At 40.3% G+C, this 23,754-nt stretch overlaps 1 protein-coding gene across 5 annotated transcripts in view; it reads left to right on the plus strand.

The window, feature by feature from the left end:
• lrp1bb (low density lipoprotein receptor-related protein 1Bb) overlaps positions 1 to 23,754 on the plus strand; it is a 242,224-nt gene that overhangs the window by 199,532 nt on the left and 18,938 nt on the right. For 4 of the 5 annotated variants that reach the window (XM_034574175.1, XM_034574176.1, XM_034574178.1 and 1 more), the window contains 23 exons: positions 2,113 to 2,294; positions 2,512 to 2,711; positions 3,182 to 3,370; positions 3,512 to 3,660; positions 3,922 to 4,015; positions 4,250 to 4,366; positions 5,123 to 5,242; positions 6,079 to 6,198; positions 9,571 to 9,687; positions 10,818 to 10,924; positions 12,532 to 12,664; positions 14,327 to 14,433; positions 14,661 to 14,793; positions 15,221 to 15,343; positions 15,524 to 15,646; positions 18,534 to 18,677; positions 18,953 to 19,087; positions 19,931 to 20,050; positions 20,188 to 20,429; positions 20,732 to 20,955; positions 21,645 to 21,751; positions 23,207 to 23,323; positions 23,526 to 23,699. In XM_034574175.1, the coding sequence (XP_034430066.1) occupies positions 2,113 to 2,294; positions 2,512 to 2,711; positions 3,182 to 3,370; positions 3,512 to 3,660; positions 3,922 to 4,015; positions 4,250 to 4,366; positions 5,123 to 5,242; positions 6,079 to 6,198; positions 9,571 to 9,687; positions 10,818 to 10,924; positions 12,532 to 12,664; positions 14,327 to 14,433; positions 14,661 to 14,793; positions 15,221 to 15,343; positions 15,524 to 15,646; positions 18,534 to 18,677; positions 18,953 to 19,087; positions 19,931 to 20,050; positions 20,188 to 20,429; positions 20,732 to 20,955; positions 21,645 to 21,751; positions 23,207 to 23,323; positions 23,526 to 23,699 (3,277 nt within the window). The remainder of the gene's footprint in view (positions 1 to 2,112; positions 2,295 to 2,511; positions 2,712 to 3,181; positions 3,371 to 3,511; positions 3,661 to 3,921; positions 4,016 to 4,249; positions 4,367 to 5,122; positions 5,243 to 6,078; positions 6,199 to 9,570; positions 9,688 to 10,817; positions 10,925 to 12,531; positions 12,665 to 14,326; positions 14,434 to 14,660; positions 14,794 to 15,220; positions 15,344 to 15,523; positions 15,647 to 18,533; positions 18,678 to 18,952; positions 19,088 to 19,930; positions 20,051 to 20,187; positions 20,430 to 20,731; positions 20,956 to 21,644; positions 21,752 to 23,206; positions 23,324 to 23,525; positions 23,700 to 23,754) is intronic. The other variant, XM_034574174.1, reaches the window with a different exon arrangement.

The raw sequence follows: 23,754 nt of genomic DNA on the forward strand, positions 1-23,754 counted from the left end.
GGAATTGAACACTACAAGCAGGTTTTAATGCCCCTTCATGTGCACTCTTAGCTATTCAAATGAATTGAAGCATGATACTCAAGCACCGGATGTCTTTTCGTTAGCTGGTGCCATTACCTCTTTGAAAACAGTTCATTCATTGGGTTGGCCTATTTGAAGGAGGCTTCAAAATGGGAGATTCTAGTTGTTCTGGTGCGGCAGCATCGGTCTACAAATGCAGCCTACGAACGATACAGCCCATGAATTGAGACAAAGCTAGGCCCGATCCCATTTCACCCCTTCTCCTCCCCTTGTCCCGATTCTTGTTGGGATGGAGGGGTAGGGGCATTTTTCAGACACACACTTCAAACCGAGGGCTATGAAAATTTCCCAGAATGCCTTGCGAATCACCGGCAAGATGGGAGAAAAAACCCACAAATCTAGTATTGTCTCCATTAATAAGGATTTAAAAATTACGATAATGATTTTAATATCTAAGTTTAATATCGTTTATTTAAGATCTCAACAATGTTATCTCAATGACATCACTGGCAAAACCTTTTTTTGCGTCTGTTTAAATTTTTGTATTGATCTGGCAATGCTCTTTTGTTTTATCCCATAGCAGCAGTTTACTGTCTTATGTAATTGGTTTTATTTTCAACATTCAAACAGAAATGTATGTGTCCATCTTCAGGGCCAAGCCATCATTGTGTAGCTGTTGCTTTGGTGACAAAATATATATTTATGTGGAAAGACAAAAAAGAAAATCCTTTGAGGAGTCTTTTGAGGAACATTTCAGTTAGCTTGAATATAAATGTCTAAAAGAAAAAAGAAAAGGTCTTGTGTCAGCTCAAGGTGAAACAACAACAAGACTGCAAAGATCTCTCATCCTAGATCTCATAGACACTCTCTCTGAATAATGCAGTCTTTATTTTTTTGATGAGCCATATTCAAATGCCAACATTCGTGGCGTTAACCTTCAGTTCTATGTGAAGCTAAATCTTTTTGATCAATACAATGAGATGCTGTGGATAAAGTGAACCAGAGGGACTTTGTGTAATCAGGATTGGCTGCTTCTTCACCGGCTCACTTTGATCCAAATCACTGCTTCAGGAACGGCCCAGTCTTTTGGCAAGACTTGATATTTCCTCGCAAGTGCTGACAGCAAAGGCCTCAAAGCACACCACGCTTCTTAATGACAGATTGCTTGAGCGCAGAGATTATTTTTAATTCTTTCCTTTTTATTTATTTATTTAGTGTTAAATAAGTTTTTCTTTTTTTTTAAAGGCATTTGCATTATCTGCCAGCTGGCTCAATGATTGTTTATTTCGAACAACTGCTTTTGCAAATTCAAAGGATAGACTATCTTGGGGATATTAGTTGGAGTTTCTATATAGTTCCTAGTTTGTGCTTAAGAGAAATAAGCCATCAAACAGCAGTACCAATGATTTTTTGCTCTCCATCTGTTATATGAGAACTGCACTACGCATGCTAAAGATAAAAGAAAAATCTTGCAGATATTATTGGCTTCTAAGGAAACTGTAATCCCAGTATTTTCAGTGTAAATGTATGTCATTAAAAAAAACTGTTTCAGGTCATTTGATACAGTTTTCTGTGTGTGACACATTTGTTCAAAAAGAAAATTGTCAGCTCCTGATGTGCCGTCAGGATCATTAATGACCCCCATGCCGTACCCTTTAGCGCCCTTTCATTACAGAGGAAATGCATGTCTAGCAATTGTCATGGCAACACAAGTATTCCTGATCTTAAACAAATCTGTGGCACCCATCACAAGACTGTTCAATTCAGTGTGTGTTTGAAAAGAAAAAAACAACAACGTTGCACCTAAATTATATTTCGATGCAGGAGATGCATCATGTGAACAAAATCTATTGTTATATTGATGTCTGTGGGACATGTAATGGTTTGTGAGTGACTGAGATCAATTTTTATTTTTGTCTGTGTGTTCAAATAATTTGCCACTGACAGAGAAAGACCTGTCGCTTGTTTATGCTCTTTGCTTTTCAGTGGTAAACCACTAAACTATTGGTTTATTATATATATTTAGCAACATAAATCAGTGTTATGGATTGAGACATTCAAAGCCTGGTTTTCCTCTCCCTGCCTCACTAGATAGTCCACAGAACAGCAGTGCCCAGTGCCTTAGCAGTGGATTGGATAGGAAAAAATCTATACTGGTGCGATGTGGAGAGGAAAACACTGGAAGTATCCAAATCCAACGGGCTCTACCCGACCATCCTAATCAGCTCGAGCCTCAAGAACCCCACAGATCTCGCTCTGGATCCCCAGACAGGGTAAGCACATTATTATTACTCCAAAACATAACACCTGAGTCCACTGATTCCACAGCTTGAGAGAGAACAGGGATAGAGTTACTCTTTATAAATGCATAGCCTAAAATATGTCTCTAATCTAAGGAATTTAATCTTGTGACAGTACTCATTTTTATTCCCATCATGTTTGCCTGCACTAGTACACAGCTTCTTACAACTGTGCTATTCTTCTCTCCAGATACGTATTCTGGGTGGACTGCTGTGAACCCCCGCACATTGGGCGTATTGGCATGGATGGTCGAGGGCAAACGGTTATCATTGACACAGAGATCTATAGCCCCACCGCTCTCACTATTGATTATACCAACAAAAGGCTTTACTGGGCGGACGACAACCACATCCTGTTTGCCAACATGGATGGCACCCAAAGACGCAAAGGTCAGGCTCAAGTGTTGCATGTGCAAAGGAAGTGTTTGACCCTCTTGTTTTCTTGCCAAAAGAAGAATCACACCTCATCAGCTTCTGTCTCACAATTATGAATTTTTAACGCAATAGGTATGAGTTTGATTATGTTGTGTTCTCACCAAATAGGAGGCATTGGTTGTGCGATGATATTACACTGTCAAGACACGAATCAACCCAAATACACTTATTGAAATATTTCAACTTGTAAATATAACTGCTGCTCATGACGTTAGAACATTGGTATATTGAAAAAACATATTAAATCATCGGTAAACATTATATATAATCTGTTGGTGTTATGGATGATCAGAAGTTTAAAAGGATGCTGCTGAAAATCTCCAAAGAAATGTGTTGTGCAACTGTTACATCACAACACCCTGTTTGCTGAAGTGCATAAAACGTTATGTAATTGAAGCTTGTGGCTACTCTTTGTCCACCTCCAGTGTCCTATGATCACATCCAAGGGGTAATGGCGCTGACTTTGTTCGAGGACTTTGTCTATTGGACGGACGGGAAGTCGAAATCGCTACGACGCGCTCACAAGACAACTGGCACTCAAGGGATGGAGCTCCTCAATTCCTGGCAAGCCATCAAATCCATCAAGGTCTACCACTCCCTGCGCCAGCCCGAAGGTATGAAGTCCATCTGGTGATCGTGTTCGGTCCGGCCTCCCATGCAGAGCCGTGGTCACAGGCCTCCAATGTACTTTTAAGTAGGAAATGGTTTGTGTAATTCAGCTTGAACCCAGTCATGTATTCCGTCCTTCTGTGCAGTGCCCAAGCACCAGTGTCAAATTGCGAATGGAGGATGCAGCCACCTGTGTCTTCTATCTCCTGGTGGGGATCACAGATGTGCCTGTCCCACAAATTTTTACTTGGCTGCTGACAATAAAACCTGCCTCTCCAACTGCACCTCCAGTCAGGTTGGCAGCATTTCTCCAACTTCTTACATCTAAACGTACTTTGACCATGTTGTTTCTGTTCTGTTCTGATCAGTATTCCCCCTGAAGGCAAATAGCTTCACTCCCCTATGTGTTCTCCTTCTGATATGTAAGGTAGCAGAGGATATGTTTGTGTATTGATTGATTTAGCTTTGAAAGTTGTAGCAGCTTAAACAGAGAGTGGAGAGTTATTCCTGATTTTTTTTTTTTTTCCTCTCCAATAATTTTCTGTTGTGTAAATAGTTTCGCTGTGGGACAGATGAGTGTATCCCTTTCTGGTGGAAGTGCGACACTGTCGATGACTGTGGGGACGGATCAGACGAACCTACTGACTGCCGTGAGTGCCACTTTCTTTTAAGGTTGTTTTTCTAATAGTAATAGATAGAGGTCGGTGCCCATTTTAATGAATTTCTGAGGCTATTTTCTGTGTTATGCATATTTATATTTTATCTTGTGGCTTTTTGTCAAATTCAATATTATTTCGAACCATTTTGTATCAGAGTGTCTTGTCTCTGATTTGACTTTTGGGGGTTTATGCACCGTTTCATTGTAATGCTTTCCTTCGTAACAGCGGAATTCAAATGTCAGCCGGGGCGTTTTCAGTGCGGCACTGGACTTTGTGCTCTTCCTCCCTTCATCTGTGATGGAGAGAACGACTGTGGCGACAACTCAGATGAAGCAAACTGCGGTAAGGACATAATACTTTGGCTTTAATTTGATGTCTTTTATGTTTTGGGCTGTCTCTGCATCTTGCAGAAATGTGTCCTATCACTCAAAAAGCATTCAAAGGGCCCCCATCTCTTATTGATTTTTTTTATTTTGGAGATGAAATCTGAGTTTGTGAGGATGGCACTGTTGAGTTCTGAAATATTTATTACATTTGTAGTTAATCAATAGAAAACTATATCAGTACATCATTCATCGGTAGAATTACCAAACATTCTCTTGTTACTGCCTCCAACAGGCGATATATTGGATGGACATTTTTATTGTTGTTTGACATTTTACAGACTAATCAGTGCTTTAAAAACACGTTGGTACAGTAGATTAATGTATAACAATAAAAATTTGTTGTCAGCCCTAGTGCTCTTATATACATATATATAAAGTATTTTTATTTTTATTTTTATTTTTGTTTTATTATTTATTTATAGTATGAACTTCTCAATGTTTGATGTGTAAACATAAAATGCCTTTTCATCTCTACCCAAGGATTTTGTTTCACTGCAGGAATCCTACCAGACATCAGTAAATATTAGATATGTATGCCAGTTTTTGAAAACTCTGACATACATATCTAATATTTTCTGGTGTCTGAGTTTTCAAAAGCTGGCTATATGCATGACAGGCAGCCCGTCAGTTGTAGTAATATGGATGTTTTGCTTTGTTTGGATTCGAAGCATTCTTATTGATCCATCCTCCCACTGCCCATTTTCTCTTTCAGAGACATACATCTGTCTGTCGGGCCAGTTCAAGTGCACCAGGAAGCAGAAGTGCATCCCTCTTAACCTCCGCTGCAACGGTCAGGATGACTGTGGCGATGCAGAGGACGAGACAGACTGCCGTAAGGCTCCGCGTCATCACTTTAAGTCTTCTTGTCTTACAAATGTCTTTGATGAGCTTTTACACTGGGAATCCTATGAATACATTCTACATTTGATCAGTCCGCCCCAACATTCCAGCCGAAGAACAGTCACCGTTTTAAGGTTTTTTGATGTTTTTGTTTTAATGCTATATTATAACTGGTTGACATGAATTACCTTGAATTGTGTCTTGTTGAATTGCTTAATTCATTTATGTGCTTGGACAGAATATGTGATGCCATTAACAGGACATACTCCTCATTAAGTATTCCAAAGGCAACCCTTGTTATAGCCGGTGCCTGTGAAAAGGGATTAGATATTGAATCACACAGAGGACAAGAGCAGATTTTCTCTGCCATGATGTAACTCATCAGAATATCACACCCCATTCAAGTCTTTCAGACGCCTGCATTTGTCTTGCATGTGATTGCGAGAGGGACGAGAGTTGGGGGAAGACAATGCAAGAAAGTCAGGAGGAGAAAAAGAGACTTAAAAAAAACCCTTTAATTAAAGTCAGGCTAATTACTTCACCCCTTCTTAGACTTCCAGCATGATTGGATGAGGTGTTGAATGTACTTTTGTAATGAACACTACACTGAAATTAAAATGCTCTCTGAAACAATGTGAGGAATTGGAACAAGCAACTACTGCAACCTTGCTATCATGCTCCAAAGGTATTGCTTACCCATTGCTTTATCAAATTGTTCTTTTGTGAGCTGAAATGTTCAGGTTACTTCCACCGATCCAGATTTCCTCCTGTGTGGTGATGTAGCTTACATTCCTCTTTCCCACTCACCACCTGTCTCTGTGCCTGCAGCTGATAGCACCTGCTCCCCAGACCAGTTCCAGTGCAAGGCCTCCATGCACTGCATCTCCAAACTCTGGGTTTGTGATGAGGACCCTGATTGTGCAGACGGGTCAGACGAGGCTAATTGCGGTGAGTTGTGCTAACCCACTTAACCATAAATCACACAACTCCACCTCTTTTTCCAGTTGAAGAGCGACTAAATAGATTTAACCTGAATTCACAGTTGCCTTGACTCTTCTCTTACTTAGTCCTTCTGCTTGTTCTCACCATCTCTCCTATTGTGCCGAGGGAAGATGCCATGAAGGACAGCTGTCCCTGTCATCAATAAGAGCATTATGATCTCAATACGTCTGACATTTCATTTTCTAACACACACACACAAGCAATTTTTTTCTTTTTTTTTTCTCAATACTGTGAGTTTTAGGTCAAAGTCATTATTTCTAGGGCAGGTAAACAACCTTGGGAACTTTCCTATCCTCAACAGAAAAGCAAAAAAAATACATGTTTAGCTCTTCAGCGAATATGACAATGCCACAATGAATGCAAAAGTCTTTAAAATGTAACCATGTTAGGATAAAGAGTTGGAACAACTTCACCTTCCTGTGAGCTACATTAATCACTGCAGTTATCAGAGATTCAATGATTTAGTTACTAAAGATGATGCGAGCTGTAATCTGCTCTGTTGGCTTTGTTTTAATTGTGCTGTATTGTTATTGTACTGTCATTTCAATCTCCTTTATCGCTAAATCTCTTTGTTAGACTTCATGCAATAAGTGTTTTAAAATCTGAAACTAGCACATCAGTCCAGGGCTCATCTCCATGAGGACTGATTATCATTCCCCTTGTGAGAATGTACCCTTTTCAACAAGCTTTTAATTTGTTGTTTTGGTTTGGAATGATAATTTGACATTCACCTTAAAACGTTCTTGTTAGTAATAGGCTATGGGGCTGAGTACAAAATAAAAGATTTGAATTGTTATCTTGCAGGCTTGAACTGCCGTCAGTGTGACAGAATTATACATGTTCATGTTTTGCAATAAGTGGGTTCGAACTTAAAGGTAGGGTTAGTCTTTTCTTTCTGATACACTATCTTTTATGTTGAAGGAAAAAAAAAGGAGGCATCGTTGTCCTCCGCATTGAATGAAATGATTCACTAGCGTTCCTGCTGTCATTAATCAACCGTGCATACCCATTTATATAGTCTCAAAATTTGCGATCTCTCAGGAGGGAGCACTCTTCTCTTCAAGCACACAGAACAGTATCTCTGAGCGGAAAGTCAAACATGAGCAAGCATTTCTTCTCTATGTCCACTGAGGTCACTGAAAAGTCAGCTTCTAGGAGACGTCAGGCAGTGCACGTTTATGTGATTTGGGGGCATAGCTTTAATGAGAGGGTCAATGGAAAGGGACGGGATGCAGCGGTTGCATATTTTCAAAGTGTAGCCTGCTTTTGCTTGCTTTTCCAGGATTACCAACCCTAGCTTTAAACGAGGATTCATCTAAATCAATTCATCTTGAAAATATTCCCCACGAAAATGGTGATAGGATGCAGATAAAAATGTCTTTGGTGAGATTTGTACAAAAATCTGTTTGGCCACCAAACTTTTATACTGAAAACCAGTGTGCCGTTTTTCGTACAAATTCCACTTTCATCCACAAACTGTATGTAGCATAACATGTACAAAGATAAAGATACCCTTTAGCTTTGCATGTTTATTTCTGTGCCATCCTTCTGTCGTTGGGTTCAAGAAGGTTGAGCAGCCCAGCGCTTGTCACTCATCTTGATGGGCTGTCTGTCTTTGTCTGTCTGTGGTATGATGAAGACATAAATCTACCATCGGCAAAATAGAACCACTGTGTTTTGTTCTTGGATGTGTGTCAATAGTCTTTTTTCTGTAATTCAGGGATTCAGTATTTAACCGGACGTTGAATGATAATGGAAGGTTGCACAATGGGACTTTTACTTGTGCATGTGAGGTGATGTGTGACAAATATATGCTGCCCACAGCTGCAGGAGACAAAACACCCCCCACACACACCCTATAATATGTGCGTGTGTATCCGGGGCCAGGTGTCATTTCCTCATGGGTGTAATTGTGGAGGAATGAACTGTTGTTTGTGTTATCTCCATACATGACGACATATCAGTTTGAATACCATTAATAGAGCGTTCAGGCTTTAATGTTTGATGCCTCACATCTCCCAGTAATTGTTGGTGCGTTTCATGTTGTGGTTTTGTTGTTTCGCAGCCGCTTTAATGTCTATTAACTCAACGAGACCCTGATGTAATAAGAAGTCATTGTTAATCCCGCTTTGTGTCGTTTACTGATGTTTGACTTCCGCCCCTCAAACTGCATTATCTGTTGTGTTTATCATTGCCGACCACATATTCATCATCTGAAGTGTGCTCACCTCTTCAGAGCACGTGAGAGATGCTGCTGCTTTGTTGATATTTCACTTTGAATTACCGCATTACTGCTAAAGGAAGTTTTGCTTGTTAGCACCGTAATGAGCTCTGACTAAGAAAGGAAATATTGTCTTGCTCCTGTGTCCAATCCTTCGTATGGTGTAAGTGACTGAGCGGGTACCTTTCCCTGCCTTGTGTCCTTTGCTGCTGCTGCTGCTGCTCTCGCTCCTGATACTCTCCTCCTGCTGTCGTGTTGGAATGAGATCCAGGCAGAATCTGCCACCCTCTTCTTTTGACGCATCTCTTCCCTAACTGATAACAGCATTACCTCGGCCATTATCCCCGATGTTATCTGCGCAGAAATGACTTTTTAAATGGAAGCTCTCAGTTTGAATTTGACAGTCCATTGCGAGGAAGTACTGCCGGAGCAAATGTCAGAGTTTCTGTTGTTTTTGACACAAGATATCTACTAATCCTTATCCTGGCAATCTCTGAACTTTTCAGTCTGATTAATATGATATCAAAACCAGCATTAATGCATTTAATCAAAGAACCGTCTTATGATTTAATCCACAGCTCAAAAACACATTTATTTGTGCAGTATTTCTTCAAAAATGTTGCACTTATAATAATATTAATTATAAAATGTATCACGTTGAAGTTTTGAGCTGATATACAAACGAGCAACTCATTTTCTTTCTTAGTCTTTCAAATATCGGTACCTCTCTTTTCTTACTAACAGGCACAAACACTCAGGTTCGGTATGTTACAAAGCCAAAGTCATCAGCATTTGAAATGTTCCTTCTTTTCTTTAATTTTTCTTGGATGTTTTCTTTATGAAAGTTCAATTTTGCCAACTTTCTGTCATAAATCCTGAGGTGTGGGGATGATTGGTAGCACAGTCAGGTATTTCATCTTATGGCGTGTTAGCCTCTCGAGTACAAACTGTGTTTTGAACTCAGCGTCAGACTTGCTCGGCGAAACCCTGAGGAAACGATGATTACACATACAAAATGTGATAGCTAGCACACCATTAATATTCATGCTCTTTGAAGCCATTTTCATCTTCATGTTTGTTTGCTCCTGATGAAAAAGATGAAAAGACCTGTGGACCGCATGAATTCCGCTGCGAGAATAACAACTGCATCCCAGACCACTGGAGGTGTGACAGCCAGAATGACTGCGGAGACAACTCAGACGAGGAGAACTGCAGTGAGTACCCGGCTCCTTCACTTTCTGTCAGCCCGGTTTGTGCGCTCATATCCACTGTTGACGCTCTACACACACTTAGGGAAGAGTTTGACTTCTCTGAAGACACCTGACTGCCCCTCCTACCACCACAGCCACCCTTACACACACACACACACACACACACACACACACACACACACACACACACACACACACACACACACACACACACACACACACACACACACACACACACACGCACACACACACTTGTACACCCTCTGAGATGTTTCCCACTATCTAGTGAGCCAGGCCCTACTCTCTTTCAAGCCTTCTATCTGTGCGGTTTCTCTGAGAATAATGAGGCTTTTGAGCTCTCGATATCATCCCTCCTCTGTAATTTACCAGACCCACATTCCCTTTTGTTTAGATATTCATCATCACCTTTAGAATAAAAATGTGTATCTACTACTTCAGTTCTTCAGTAAATTTGACTCCTCGCATGTGTGTGTGTGTGTTTACATCATGTGAGCGTGTGCATGTCCACTGTGTGTTTTTGCTGAGTGGACATCATATGTGTGATTTATCAGATGCCTATTAATGTCACTTAAAATGCAAATAAAAGCCAGTCAAGTGTTGGAAAGCGACAGATTAAGCAGGTGGACCAGCAGACAGGGGGGAGGCCACAAATCATATTTTGCTGCAATGCCTGCTGGGAGCCTCTGTTGCAGCGCAGCTCATAGCGCATGCCCCTGAGTTCGCTAATAGTCCGTGATAACAAGGGGAGGGCCCAGACGGTGAATCTGATGCAGCTGTTTAGCTGCGTCCTAATATTGTCCTCGGGGACAGTCTGGCTCTAAACGGCACACACAAGATTTTTTGGCTTCAGAGAGTTTGTTGCCCCTCCATTGTGAGAGCTGCAGTGAATGTATTTACATCCTGATTACATTTGCTGGGTTCTCCACTCCTAATGCAAAATGACTCTAATTAGCTAAAGCGATGGTTTTGCCAATGCATTAGCATGTGATTGTAAACACAGAACATTTGGCTCATAACTGTATCAGGGGGACGACTGTTTATTGTGTGTGTGATGCTGGAAACAGATACAGTTTGGTCTGATTTCTGTATCCTGTGTGTTTCTCTCCACTCAGAGCCAGTCACCTGTAACCACAAGGACTTTGCCTGCGCTAACGGAGACTGCATCTCCTCCCGGTTCCGCTGTGACGGGGACTACGACTGCCTGGATAATTCAGATGAGGCCAGTGTTTCAGATATTTTCCAACGCTTACTTTCTAAATCAAAAAGGAAGATAAACCCATGAGATTCCTGCTAACGAGGCACAGCAGTTAAGGAAAATACAAAATTTTGAAGAAATGACTTCAAATGGCTCCGAAAGAAGAAATCAAACATCAGCATATCAGGCATGTTGCCTTTTGTCAATGGGAATAAATCATACCAGACACTCTTGTTTGTGCTAACTGAATTATTATACAATATTATATAATTACGAGGTCATGTAAAAATGACAGGTCACACAAAATCTAATATTGTGAAAACAATATTGCGGTAATGTATGAATAGTGTAGTTTGGTGTATAATTGATCTCTGGGAAATGTCTGTTAGTATCTGAACCTGCAGCTCAAACACAGATGAAATGCTTTCGGGGGGGAAAGGGAAACAATGTTGGTTGGGTATAATGCCACTCACAAAGAAAATAATCCCATTATAGGCATAATTCATTGTGCTGGTACAAATCTCCTCATCACGGTTGCTATGTTCCAAAACAAAGCTGGATAGAAAATATCACTGTAATGAGTTATTTTACCTTCAACTTCACCGGTCCTTGAAACACCTCGTATTCAATTTCTTTTGGAAATCCTAATCCTTCGCCGCCTTTCAGAAAAACAAAAGCTGCTTGTTTTGTTCATCAATGTGCTTGAATATCTGAATTTATAAAGCTTCAAATTTGCCATTGTAATTGTACTTTAATGTAATATGTGAAGCAATTCACTTAAAAGGGCCATCATCCAGGGCTGCATGGTGTAAAGAGATTTCTGAAGGATTCATACAAAATACTGCCCCATCATTGGTAATGATTCAGTGCAGTGCATAATTCAAGGACAAAGCCTTGTTATTATGATTCATTACTCGTGTTAATGTATTGCACTGTTCAACATTTGCAAAGCAATTTTTTATATATAATCCCTCTCCATGCAAAGCAGTGTAACCCTAATTAACCCTTTGTTCAACCCTTTCCCCAGTAACTGCTCTCTGGGTCAGCACAGTCAAATAGTTTCAGGGAAGAAGAGAAAAGAAAAAAGTTCAGTCAGCATTGTAATGCACAGTGATTATTAAAATGTCTTATTGTCTGTAGGCATCATGGGGTGGATTTGGTCTAATGGTTTCCTGAATAGGAAACAGTAACGTGTTGGGGATGAAAGTAAAAATAAAATTCTAGATTTAGAAAACTACGAAGAATAGAATGGCCTCTTGTTCATTCTGATTAATAACAGATATTTAGAATATAAGCGATGGGGACAAACCACTGTAAAAAATATAGTATATAGAGACCAGCTAAAGCTAACATGAGACTTCAGCATCATTTGTATCAGTCAAATGTTGTGGGTATGTGTCCTTGTTGACCTGCAGCTGAGAGGTGAGAGACTAACTCAGACTTTTGATCCTCATATTAACTTTATTTCTTACTTTACATTTAGGAACAAAGACTGTGGATTTTGTCACTAACGACTTACATAAGGAACGCATTAAGAAGGTTCCTTTATTTACAAGACCTTATGAACAGAAGGGGGTGACTCTATATGACTCTCTAGATATATTCATGTTATTTGCTGTATTCGTTAACAGAAGGGCTGTGAGGAACACTGTGCAGATGACCAGTTTCGGTGTAACAACAACCTCTGCATCTCCCTGAAGTGGCTGTGCGACGGCCAAGAAGACTGCAAGATGGGGGAAGATGAGAAAAGCTGCCAGGGAACAGGTGCACAACAATATTTTTCTCACTTACGAAGGACTTCTGAGCAGATGAAGGCATAGATCATTGTCTGTCCCTGAGTTCTAAACCATGTGTTCTCTGCAACATGTACAGTGGCTGCAGAAAGTATCCAGATCCTTTCACTTTGCCCACGTTACTGTGTTGTATATTAAATTTCACTTAGTAACCCATGACGATAATTACAACATATGTTTTATACCCTTGTCCTCATCTGTGCCTCCACACAATTTAACCACAGAGGTCCACAGAGAGTTTTTTGGCCCTGCTTTTGATTTTGTCCTGACAAGCAGTGCGACTTGTGGGACCTTGTTTACACATGTGCCTTTCTCAGCTGTGCCAAATCAATTCCGCTTTGCCACATGAGGACTCCAATCAGGTTCCAGAAACATCTTAATGAGAATTCAATCACAATTCAAGCACACCTTGCCTTCTCTGGGTTTGAATATTGTTTTGTAAATGAAGAATTTTAGTTTTGAGTTTTAATTTATACGCAAAAAAAGATTTTTGGGGGAATTTGACATTTTCAGTAACTGAGTGTAGGTTGATATCCATTTAAAACTAAAGATTCAATGCAATAAATTGTGCAAATGGTGGCGTGATTTGAATATTTTCTGAAACCACTGTAAATATTTCCATATTTCCTCACTGGTTGCAGCTGTAGCTGGAGCCTATATGTTTTAAGAGCAGTCCTATGCATGTGCCACTCTTTTAATGCAATATACTAGGAACGCTTTAAGGGAATTTTTCATATTTGGCACAAATTATGAGTTGATGACATTTTCTATCCGAACAGTCAAAGGTCAGCTTCAATGTGTTCATTCACTCAGGCACAGAAGGGCAGATTCTGACCATACTCTCTGTAACCTGATTGGTTGCTGGAGGCAAACAACTGCAATGTGGTCATTTTGGTTTCTATTCTGTAGGAGTGGAGTTCATAATCTCAGTTCAGTCATTTTTATTTCCCTCCTATAAGGTCAGTAGCTTAGAATATTGCGGAGTGTGCCTCAGCAGATTCAGCATTTCCCCGTGTAAGGTCATTATTATCCTACATAATGTAAAAGCCAAATGACAAATATAATAATGAGACTTGTATTTACGTTAATGAGAAGGTAACTTGTATAGCATGGACATAAATCCATTGTCATACATATAAATAATCTCTTTAGACATTGGTTGAGGAAGTGGTCAGCATGTTGACGATCTTGCTTTAAGATACTGCACGCTATACAATAAAGAGTATAAGAAGAATTAGCATCACAATGTGGCTGGTTATCAAAGAATTTCTCAATTCTCTCCATGTACATATTGTAGATATCCTGCAATCCAATATGAGATAATGAGTGGAGGCGTAGAAATAGCCTGAGCTCTGCTGATTTGCTCTGTTGAGTTCCACTGCTCATTACTGATCAAGTACTGTTCTCCAGCAGGAGCTACCACACGGTATGAACTCTTTGGCCTGAATGGACAACATTACTCAGTATTAAGGAGTGACAAGTGCCAACAATTCCCCTCTAAGAGCCTCATATTCAGTCAGAATTACCCAGACCTGGCATCCACTTGTTCACAGAAGAAGAAACGGAAAAGGTCTCGCTCGAGTGACTTCTCAGTCAGTCTTGTTACTGACTGATGTTCTTTGCCCTTCTGCAGTCGTCCCCTCATGCTCCGTGAACGAGTATGTGTGTGCCAGCGGAGGATGTGTTTCAGCCAGCCTGCGGTGTGACGGACATGACAACTGTCTGGACGGCTCAGATGAGGTCAGTGTACCTTCACATGATTCGAAGAAGCAACCAAAGACAAAACATTTCCCTTTTTAAGTAGAGCAGTTCCACAGTGAACTCAACTTCGATGGCGAGGTTCCCGGCTGTCCGATAGTGTATAATGTTTTAAAAATGAGAATGAGAAATGTTGCGTGTTTTTCTGATTGCAGTTGACAACGCTAGACATCAGCAGTTTTGACGATTGACGGTGTTGTTGTTGACAGATTGGCTGTGTGAAGGAGTGCAGAGAAGATGAGTTCCTGTGTCTGAATCGTGCTCACTGCATCCCACGACGCTGGCGCTGCGACGACGTGTTGGACTGCATGGACCACAGCGACGAGGAGAACTGCAGCCAAGGTCATTCAAAGAATGATTGATGTTTGACTCTTCGATACTTGAAAGTGAAAAAAGAAATCATAATTCTCACAGTGATCCCAAATCTTTACACTGCAAATATCACTAGAGAACGATGAAGCCATTTCAGAGCATTTAATATCAACAGAGAATAGCATATGACAGATAAGACGAGAGCACATCTGGCACAGGTAGGGACTTTTAATATGAGAATGAGGGATTTGAAAACGAGATAAAGGACAGAAATAGATGCCTACTTTGCTTTTGTGAAGCTTAATGGTGCGGGGCTGTGTGGATCATTATGTAAAAAATCTGTCTTCTAATCTTGTCGCAGACAGGTTGTGAGTCATATCCTCCACAGTGTGGAATGCACTCCTCCACCTGAGTTACAGTGCTCACAAGTCTCGTGGACTTATCTGTGTAATTGCAGGTGCTTTCTTCTGCCGGGCTGATGAATTCATTTGCAACAACACCTTATGCAAACTCCACACGTGGGTGTGTGACGGCAAGGACGATTGCGGAGATAACTCCGACGAAGACACAGACATGTGTGGTGGGTTGTTGATGTAATCTCTCAAGGCCATTTTTGTTTCTATTACAATGAATGGTTGTTTTATAAGCCACTCTGTTTCCCAGGAGAGAATATTTCATTGTCTTTTCATACAAGATTTTGTGCGGCTTCCTCTTTTTGAAGATCCATCCATTAGCTCTTTCTGTACATTTTCATCCACAGCAAAACTCCCCTGTCCACCTACAAGGCCGTTCCGCTGCAGAAATGATCACGTGTGTCTGCGCATGGACCAAGTGTGCAACAAAGTGGATGACTGTGGTGACAATTCGGATGAGGAAGAGTGTGGTGAGCACATATATATCTGATATTATGTCTGCATTATTAGTGAATTGTCATATTGAAGCAAAGTTAACTTTAGGGTCAGTTTATTAAATGAAATGGCAGAACAAAACTTAACAGAGACTCCAAAGTGTATTATACAGTGCCTTGCATAAGTATTCACCCCCCTTGGACTTTTTCCCATTATGTACTGTTACTAACTGGAATTCAAATAGACTTAAATAAACTTTTTCCCGTTTGATCAACAAAACATGCATAGTACTTTGGAGGTGCAAAATAAATTTTATTGTGACACAAACAATAATGAGAACAAAAAAGTTGACATCTGTTGGGTGCATAAGTATTCACCCCCCTGTGTCAATACTTGGTAGAACCCCCTTTCGCTGCAATTACAGCTGCAAGTCTTTTGGGGTATGTCTCTACCAGCTTTGCACATCTAGAGATGGAAAGGTTTGTCCATTCTTCTTGGCAAAAAAGATGAAGCTCAGTCAGATTGGATGGAGACCGTCTGTGAACCGCAATCTTCAAGTCTTGCCATAGATTCTCTATTGGATTGAGGTCTGGGTTTTGACTGGGCCATTTTAAGACATTAACATTCTTTAATCCAAACCATTCCTTTGTAGCTCTGGCTGTATGTTTAGGGTCATTGTCCTGCTGGAAGATGAACCTCCGCCCCAGTCTCAAGTCTTTTGCAGACTGCATCAGATTTTCTTCAAGGATTTCCCTGTATTTGGCTCCATCCATCTTTCCCTCTATTCTGACCAGTTTCCCTGTACCTGCTGAAGAGAAGCATCCCCACAGCATGATGCTACCACCACCATATTTCACTGTTGGGATGGTGTGCTCAGGGTGATGGGCAGTGTTGGGTTTTCGCCACACATAGCGTTTTGCATTGAGGCCAAAAAGTTCAATTTTGGTCTCATCTGACCAGAGCACCTTCTTCCACATGTTTGCTGTGTCTCCCACATGGCTTCTGGCAAACTCCAAACGGGATTTTTTATGGATCCCTTTCAACAATGGCTTTCTTCTTGCCACTCTTCCATAAAGGCCAGATTTGTGGAGTAGACGACTAATAGTTGTCCTGTGGACAGATTCTCCCACCTCAGCTGTGGATCTCTGCAACTCCTCCAGAGTAACCATGGGCCTCCTGGTTGCTTCTCTGATTAATTTTCTCCTTGTCCGACTCTTCAGTTTGGGTGGACGGCCTCCTCTTGGTAGGTTTGCGGTTGTGCCATATTCTTTCCATTTTCTTATGATGGATTTTATGGTGCTCAGAGAGATGTTCAAAGCTCTGGATATTTTTGTATAACCTAACCCTGCTTCATATTTCTCCACAACTTTATCCCTGACCTGTTTGGTGAGCTCCTTGGTCTTCATGATGCTGTTTGTTCAGTAATGATCTCCAACAAACTCTGAGTCCGTCACAGAACAGGTGTATTTATACTGAGATTAAATTGCAGACAGGTGGACCCTATTTACTAATTATGTGACTTGCAAATGTGACTTGTGAATGCAATTGGTCGCACCAGATCTTTGTTAGGGGTTTCACAGTAAAGGGGGTGAATACATATGCACTCAACACTTTTCAGATTTTTATTTGTAAATAATTGTGAAATCCATGTAATATTTCCCCCCACTTCCAAATGATGCACTATTTTGTGTTGGTCCATTACATAAACTCACGATGAAATAAATTTTAATCTGTGGTTATACCATGACAAAATGTAGAAAAGTCCAAAGGGGGTGAATACTTATGCAAGGCACTGTACATTAGTGGTCCACAACCTTTTAAAGCATGCATTTGCAAGTTGCTGTGTTTTCCTCCACCCTGCGGTTTTCAGGCCAAGATTGGTTTTAAGGTTTGTTTAAGGTGTCTGTGTGTGTGAAGATATCTTAGTGAGGACAATTTAGAGCCGAGAACCAACAGAGTGAGGACATTTTGGCAAAGTGAGGACAACTCCTCACTTGCTGACCCACTTTTAATGGGCTGTTTCAGGGTTAAGACTTGGTTTTAGGGAATGCATTATTTTAGTGTCCTCACTAAGATAGATGCACAAACGTGTGTGAGTGTGTCAACAATGGCTCTATATTGTCATTGATATGCTCAAGATACAGTGGCCCTGACAGCACTGCAGCAAACATATGCAAATAGATGAAACACAAGCAAGCATATTAAGAAAACATCAGTCGACAACAAATACACACAACACACCCAAATATAACACACTGGCAAAGACATGTTCTGAATTTGCATCTGTTGCCTTAAATCGCAGTGTATTGATCTCTCAGGGCCACCGTCCCAAAGTCATATAGTGTCCTGACATGTTCCCTCATCACACGTCCACCGTGAACGATCACACACAGCGGACAGGAAAGAAAGGGACAAATCACTTCTCTCATCGTTCACTCTTTCATTCCCCTGTCCTCTATTCATCTCACTCTCTTATTCCATTAATACGCCCATCCATCTCATACCTCACTCCATTACTTCCACCCATTGTATGCCTCTTCCCACCATCCATCTCTTCAGTCTCACCTTAATCCCATTGTTCCCTTCATCTGCCTCTCCATCACTTTGTCCCTTTGCTTCTCTCGCTCTGTTGTGCCGGCCGCTGATGTCAAACACCCGTTCTTCTTTGGAATATTCAGGGAGAAAAGATTTATTTAAGAAAACTAAGTATCAAAAACAAAGCATGCAAAGTACCTGAACATTGTTGTAGGGTAGATAATTAGCAAACAACTGTTTCTGTGATAGTTTACGAAATAATTCCTAATAGGCTCTGTCCCCATTAGTGCACAGGAGACACATGGTCACTGCAGCATATTTGCTATGTACATCATAATCTTAGATATGAGTTGTTGTCGTCTTTTTAACTGACACTGTTTATTGAAGCAGAGGTGGTGGCCGGCAGACCTCGGCCCTGCGGGAAGACCGAGTTCTCCTGCAGTAACCGACGCTGCGTCCCGATCCAGCTGCAGTGCGACCTTTTCAGCGACTGCGGCGACGGCGGCTCAGACGAGCAGGACTGCAAGGCCTGTGAGTGCAGCACCTGGTTGTCTTTAAGCGACAGATCAAAGAAGTATTCAGAAGAGATGAGAAGTAACGCATGTTTCTGTGATGTGATCAGGAACGTCCTTGTTTTAGACCTGATGTTTTATCATTAATGGTAATATATGCATGCCCATGTTTGAGGTGTGTGGCTTGAGATGATGATGAAGCCCGTTTGGCTTTTGCACATCAAAAGAAAAGCACAGCGGGTGTTGAGGTTGCAGAGGACCGGCGTGTATTCAAAGTCCTCCCTTTATTTGTAGATTCCAGCGGAGATGTATGTGGAAAGAAAACAAATCCATGTGGAGAAGATGCAATTTGCAACCAGACATATGCAAATTCTGTATGTCAGTGCAAACCCGGCTTCAAACGGAACCAGAAGACAGGTCAATGTGAAGGTAACATATGATCATTGTTTTTCTTTTTGCATTAGAGTTTACATTAAAATGAATGTTACGGCCATTTCTAGTGAATTTAGTGACATTGCAGATAAGACATTTGTATTGGCTTGGAAGAATGTGATGAATGCGGCAAACAGTTAAAATAAATAAATTATTGTTAATCAAGAATAGTTTAATGGCCACAAAGATAATTTTTTTGAGTTGTGTCAAATCATATCAAAATATGTCAAACGAAAGCGTCTAGTTTCACAGCAGTCAACTGTTTGTCTTTGATGACGATACAAAGATTGAGAGATTAAAGCAAAAGTAACGAGAACATTTAGATGAAGTTCATAAATCTATAATTTTGTTGTATTAATAGGATGATTATTATTAAAGATTAACATGTGGGTCAGGAAAATGCATTCATTTCTTCCGCGATCCGTCTACTTCATTACATTTCATTTAGCTGACGCTTTTATCCAAAGCATCACATCCTTCAACTAAAGGAAGAACATTGTATGTGGTGCATTATTGTCTGAAGAGAGGCAGCTTTTGATTATTGAGTCAACCCTGTGACCTGGTTCTTGTTTCCCAGTTAATGTCTTTTTTCACTTAGTTATTGCCTCTCTGCCTCTTTCTTCATGCATATCATTTTCTCTTCACGAATGGGTCATGGACAGAATTGAAATAAGTTCTATACTGTTTGAGGATTCCATATGAGCTGCTTATGGCCTTGACCTTCATCACTTATTATCTTTAAACATGTGTTAGGTGTTTCAATCATGTCGGAAAAATAAGTAAGACTTTTCTGAAGCAATGTTTTCTAAAGAGAATCAGTCTTCTTTCCTTTTTTTTCAGAGATAAATGAATGTCTGCAGTTTGATACGTGTCCTCATTACTGCACCAACACCAAAGGATCTTTTAAGTGTACGTGTGACCGCAATTATAAGGAAATCAATGGCAACTGCATAGCAAAAGGTATGATCGCGAAGTTGAATATCACAAAGAATATTTATACGTGCATAAACTGTAATACTGTGTCCTCAAACTGTTGTCTAATATCCAAAATACCCAATTTTCCCCTGTTCTCTTTTTTCTAACTATGAATAACTCAGGACCAGAAGATCGAGTGCTCTACATAGCTAATGACACTGAAATCCGAAGTTTTGTGTATCCATTTAACCAGAGCCATGGACACAAACTGCTCACTCACATTGAGGACAATGCCCGCATTATTGGGATGGACACACTCTTTCACCACCAAAAGTTTATCTGGGCTACCCAGTTTAACCCTGGTGGGATTTTTTACAAAGACACTCTAGAGAGGAGTCAAACAAAAACAAATGTCAGAAACATCGTAAGTATATTTGATCTATATCCCATTGTAGAAATGTGTGGTAGCCTTGTTATAAAATATGTTTAATTGTTTAATTTTGTTAGGATATTGTTATGTGTCATATTAATTCATTGATTTATAGATACATTAAGCTTAAAATGTCATATGTGCTCATGTTGTGAGTGTATGACAGGGTGATCAAAGTTATCACCCTCCATGTTAAAATGTTTAATATTGTCCCACTGTCTTTCATGAGCCACAACTTAAAGCTAAGCACAGAAGTGAAATAGAGCTCCTGACATTGTGGCTGTTATCGGTTGCAGTGTTCAGACTTCCGTCGCCCGAGAGATATTTCTGCTGACTGGATCACAGGCAACATTTATTGGACTGATCACTCCCGAATGCACTGGTTCAGCTATTACACAGCCCATTGGACTAAATTACGATATTCCATAAATGTGGGCCAGCTTAAGGGACCAAATTGCACCCGCTTGATTACTGACATAGCGGGAGAGCCATACGCCATCGCTGTCAACCCCGCCAAAGGGTAAGTAGTGTACTAGTTTCTAGTCATTCTCTCTTCCTGCCGGCAATTTTTTACACACAAACTCTGCAGGCAGGTGTCTCATTATTAGAAAAGCTCTGATGACATATTCACTCGCTTGCATCATATCAAGAACATTTCACTTTATAGAGCCCCATTTGTGCATTGAGATACTGCAGCTATGAGATGCTAAATGAATTATTAAACCTTTGTCAGTTCATGTTTTACTGTGACTCAATTTTCAGTTTCAGTTTAAGAGACAGTTTAACTGACAATTTAGTATTGGTAAATACTAAATAATTAAAAATCTAAGTTTGTTATTAATTACTTGGCTATAGTGGAAGTAGCCTAATCACTAACGTTACCTATCTCATAATGATAAGTCAGACCAGTGTCATCAAAGGTGCCGACCAACAACAACAACAAAGTCATTACATCCATGTAATTAAGAGATAACGTGTTTGGTAATTGCACTTACATTAGACCAGTAGATATTACATCATCACCAGGGACACAAGCATCAATGAAAATATATACTCAAACACCAAATGTGTTGCAAAATCAGACTCTATACATTTTATATATACGCATTTATTTATCTAGAGTCTGTATACTGTAGATACAGTACAAAGTAAATATTTTGCAAGAGGATGGTGTCAGGGCGGTACAGTATTTGTCTTTGTCTACTTCAGGATGATGTACTGGAGCGTTATAGGCGATCACTCTCATATCGAAGAATCCGCCATGGACGGCTCTTTACGGAGAGTACTCTTGGAGAAAAACCTCAGGAGACCCACTGGTAGGCATTTCATTTAAATCCCATTAATTACTCACATCGTGTAATATGTCTTCCCTGTTGTAACTTGGATACCTCGATCAATAAGTATTAATGTTGAATGCATTTCCTTTCTCATAAAACATGCATGTTTACGAAACTGGGACACAACACCATTGCTCTATAGTGCTACTGGTCACCAGAACCTCCACAGGGCCCCTTTATGATTGGGCACATATATGTATGTACATGTACGATCTCCTGATCTATTTTTGTATATGTTTGACCACCTTTTCTTTTTAAAACTTTTAAATAAGGATCCCCTCTGTTACGAGGGAAGAAGTCTGCAGCACAGGCACCTTTTGAAGTCAGTTCCATGATCATAAAGGATTGTGGGATATAATTGACTTGGCTGAAAGAGAGTGGACTCTTGGAGCGATGAAGCAATGATAAGTTCAGATTAACACCAGTATATTAGAAAAAACCTTATTCAACATAAATAAATGTCGGGGACATTCTTCAGTCTTGTTTTCGCTCGAGTCTCGGTGCTTTACCATGAAACCTTGAACTGTTCCACTTAAAAATGTCACAATGTCTTTGCATCGCATATTGAAAGTCTTCATCCGTACATAAACCAGTATTGTATGTTTCAATTCCGTATAAATACATAAGCACAGAGAAAGTAATAAAACCATGGTAACTGCCATAACACATAGGATAACCACACACAATCATCTGTACATCACAGTGCTGCATGGTGTACAGAAGGAATAATATAATCACACCCACAATAAGATGTGTGTCCCTGCACAAGTGAGGTGGAGATACAAATATTTAGAGATGCCACACATGCACTGTATATGATGCATGTTGATCCTGTATATGATCCATGGAGAAGCTTCAATATGTTTTCTAAAGATACATGGAAAAGGTCCTTTCTAACCAAGAAAGACTGGTGTGTCTATAGGGAGACACTTAGTGGTGATCTAGTTTTGAAGAGCTGCTTTGGCCTCCTTTAATTCAAAGGATCCAATGCTCTCTCTTGGTCTTAGAAAGAAGAATCTATCATTGATGAAAAAGCACAAAGTTATTTAAATGCAGCCGCCAGGTGCTCTATCAATTAGTCCAACTTTTTGGGGGAAAGTTAGAGTTAGTCACCGCTTTGAAAATTGTAATGAAAGTGTTCCTAAACTCCTCCATCAGAAGTGCAGTGCACAACAAGATAGAAGGTGCATGAACACGTTGAATACTGAGCGTAAATATTCAACAGAAGATCTAAACAAAAGAAAAGGTGTCTTCACATCATGTTTGAACCATCATGACCTGAAAGGGATAGTTCACCGAAAAATGAAAATTCACTCATTATCTTCTCACCACTGTGCCGATGGAGGGGTGGGTGAAGTGTTTGAGTCCCGTATTCCATGAGGATCCCTGTGTAATTTTTCTGGTAAATAAGCACTTTCCGTTATTCTCCCACAGGGCTGGCCATCGATTATTTCAACCAGCGTTTATACTGGGCTGATCCGGAGCTCTCACACATAGGGAGCATGAGATTGGATGGCTCAGACCCTCTGGTGACAATCAGTGACAGACACGGTAACTCCTCGACAAAGCACTCCTTTCTTCTATTAAACACACACTCTGAGTTCTGCTCGGCTTTTTATCAAGTATTAAACAATTAACCTCTTCCAAATAATGTCTATTAAAATGAATTAGTCCACCTACCTACATACATCCTTCTACTATCTAAAACAAAAAAAACTTAGACTATTCTTTCCTTTCTTTGCTGGTTCTACAGGAATCTCCCAACCATACAGAATCGATCTATTTGAAGACTTCATCTACGGAACTGGACTAAAACACGAGGTGTTCAAGATCCACAAGTACGGCAAACAATCCGTGGAATTTCTCAGTCTGGGGGTGGAGAAGCCCACAAATATTTTAATCTCCCATCGTTACAAACAGCAAGATGGTAAGTTGTCTTTTTTATTGAAAGTATATTGATAAACATGGCTCTTGACAGTTTG

This window comes from Hippoglossus hippoglossus, chromosome 21 (genome assembly GCF_009819705.1).
Source record: "Hippoglossus hippoglossus isolate fHipHip1 chromosome 21, fHipHip1.pri, whole genome shotgun sequence".
NCBI classification, from domain to species: Eukaryota; Metazoa; Chordata; class Actinopteri; order Pleuronectiformes; family Pleuronectidae; genus Hippoglossus; species Hippoglossus hippoglossus.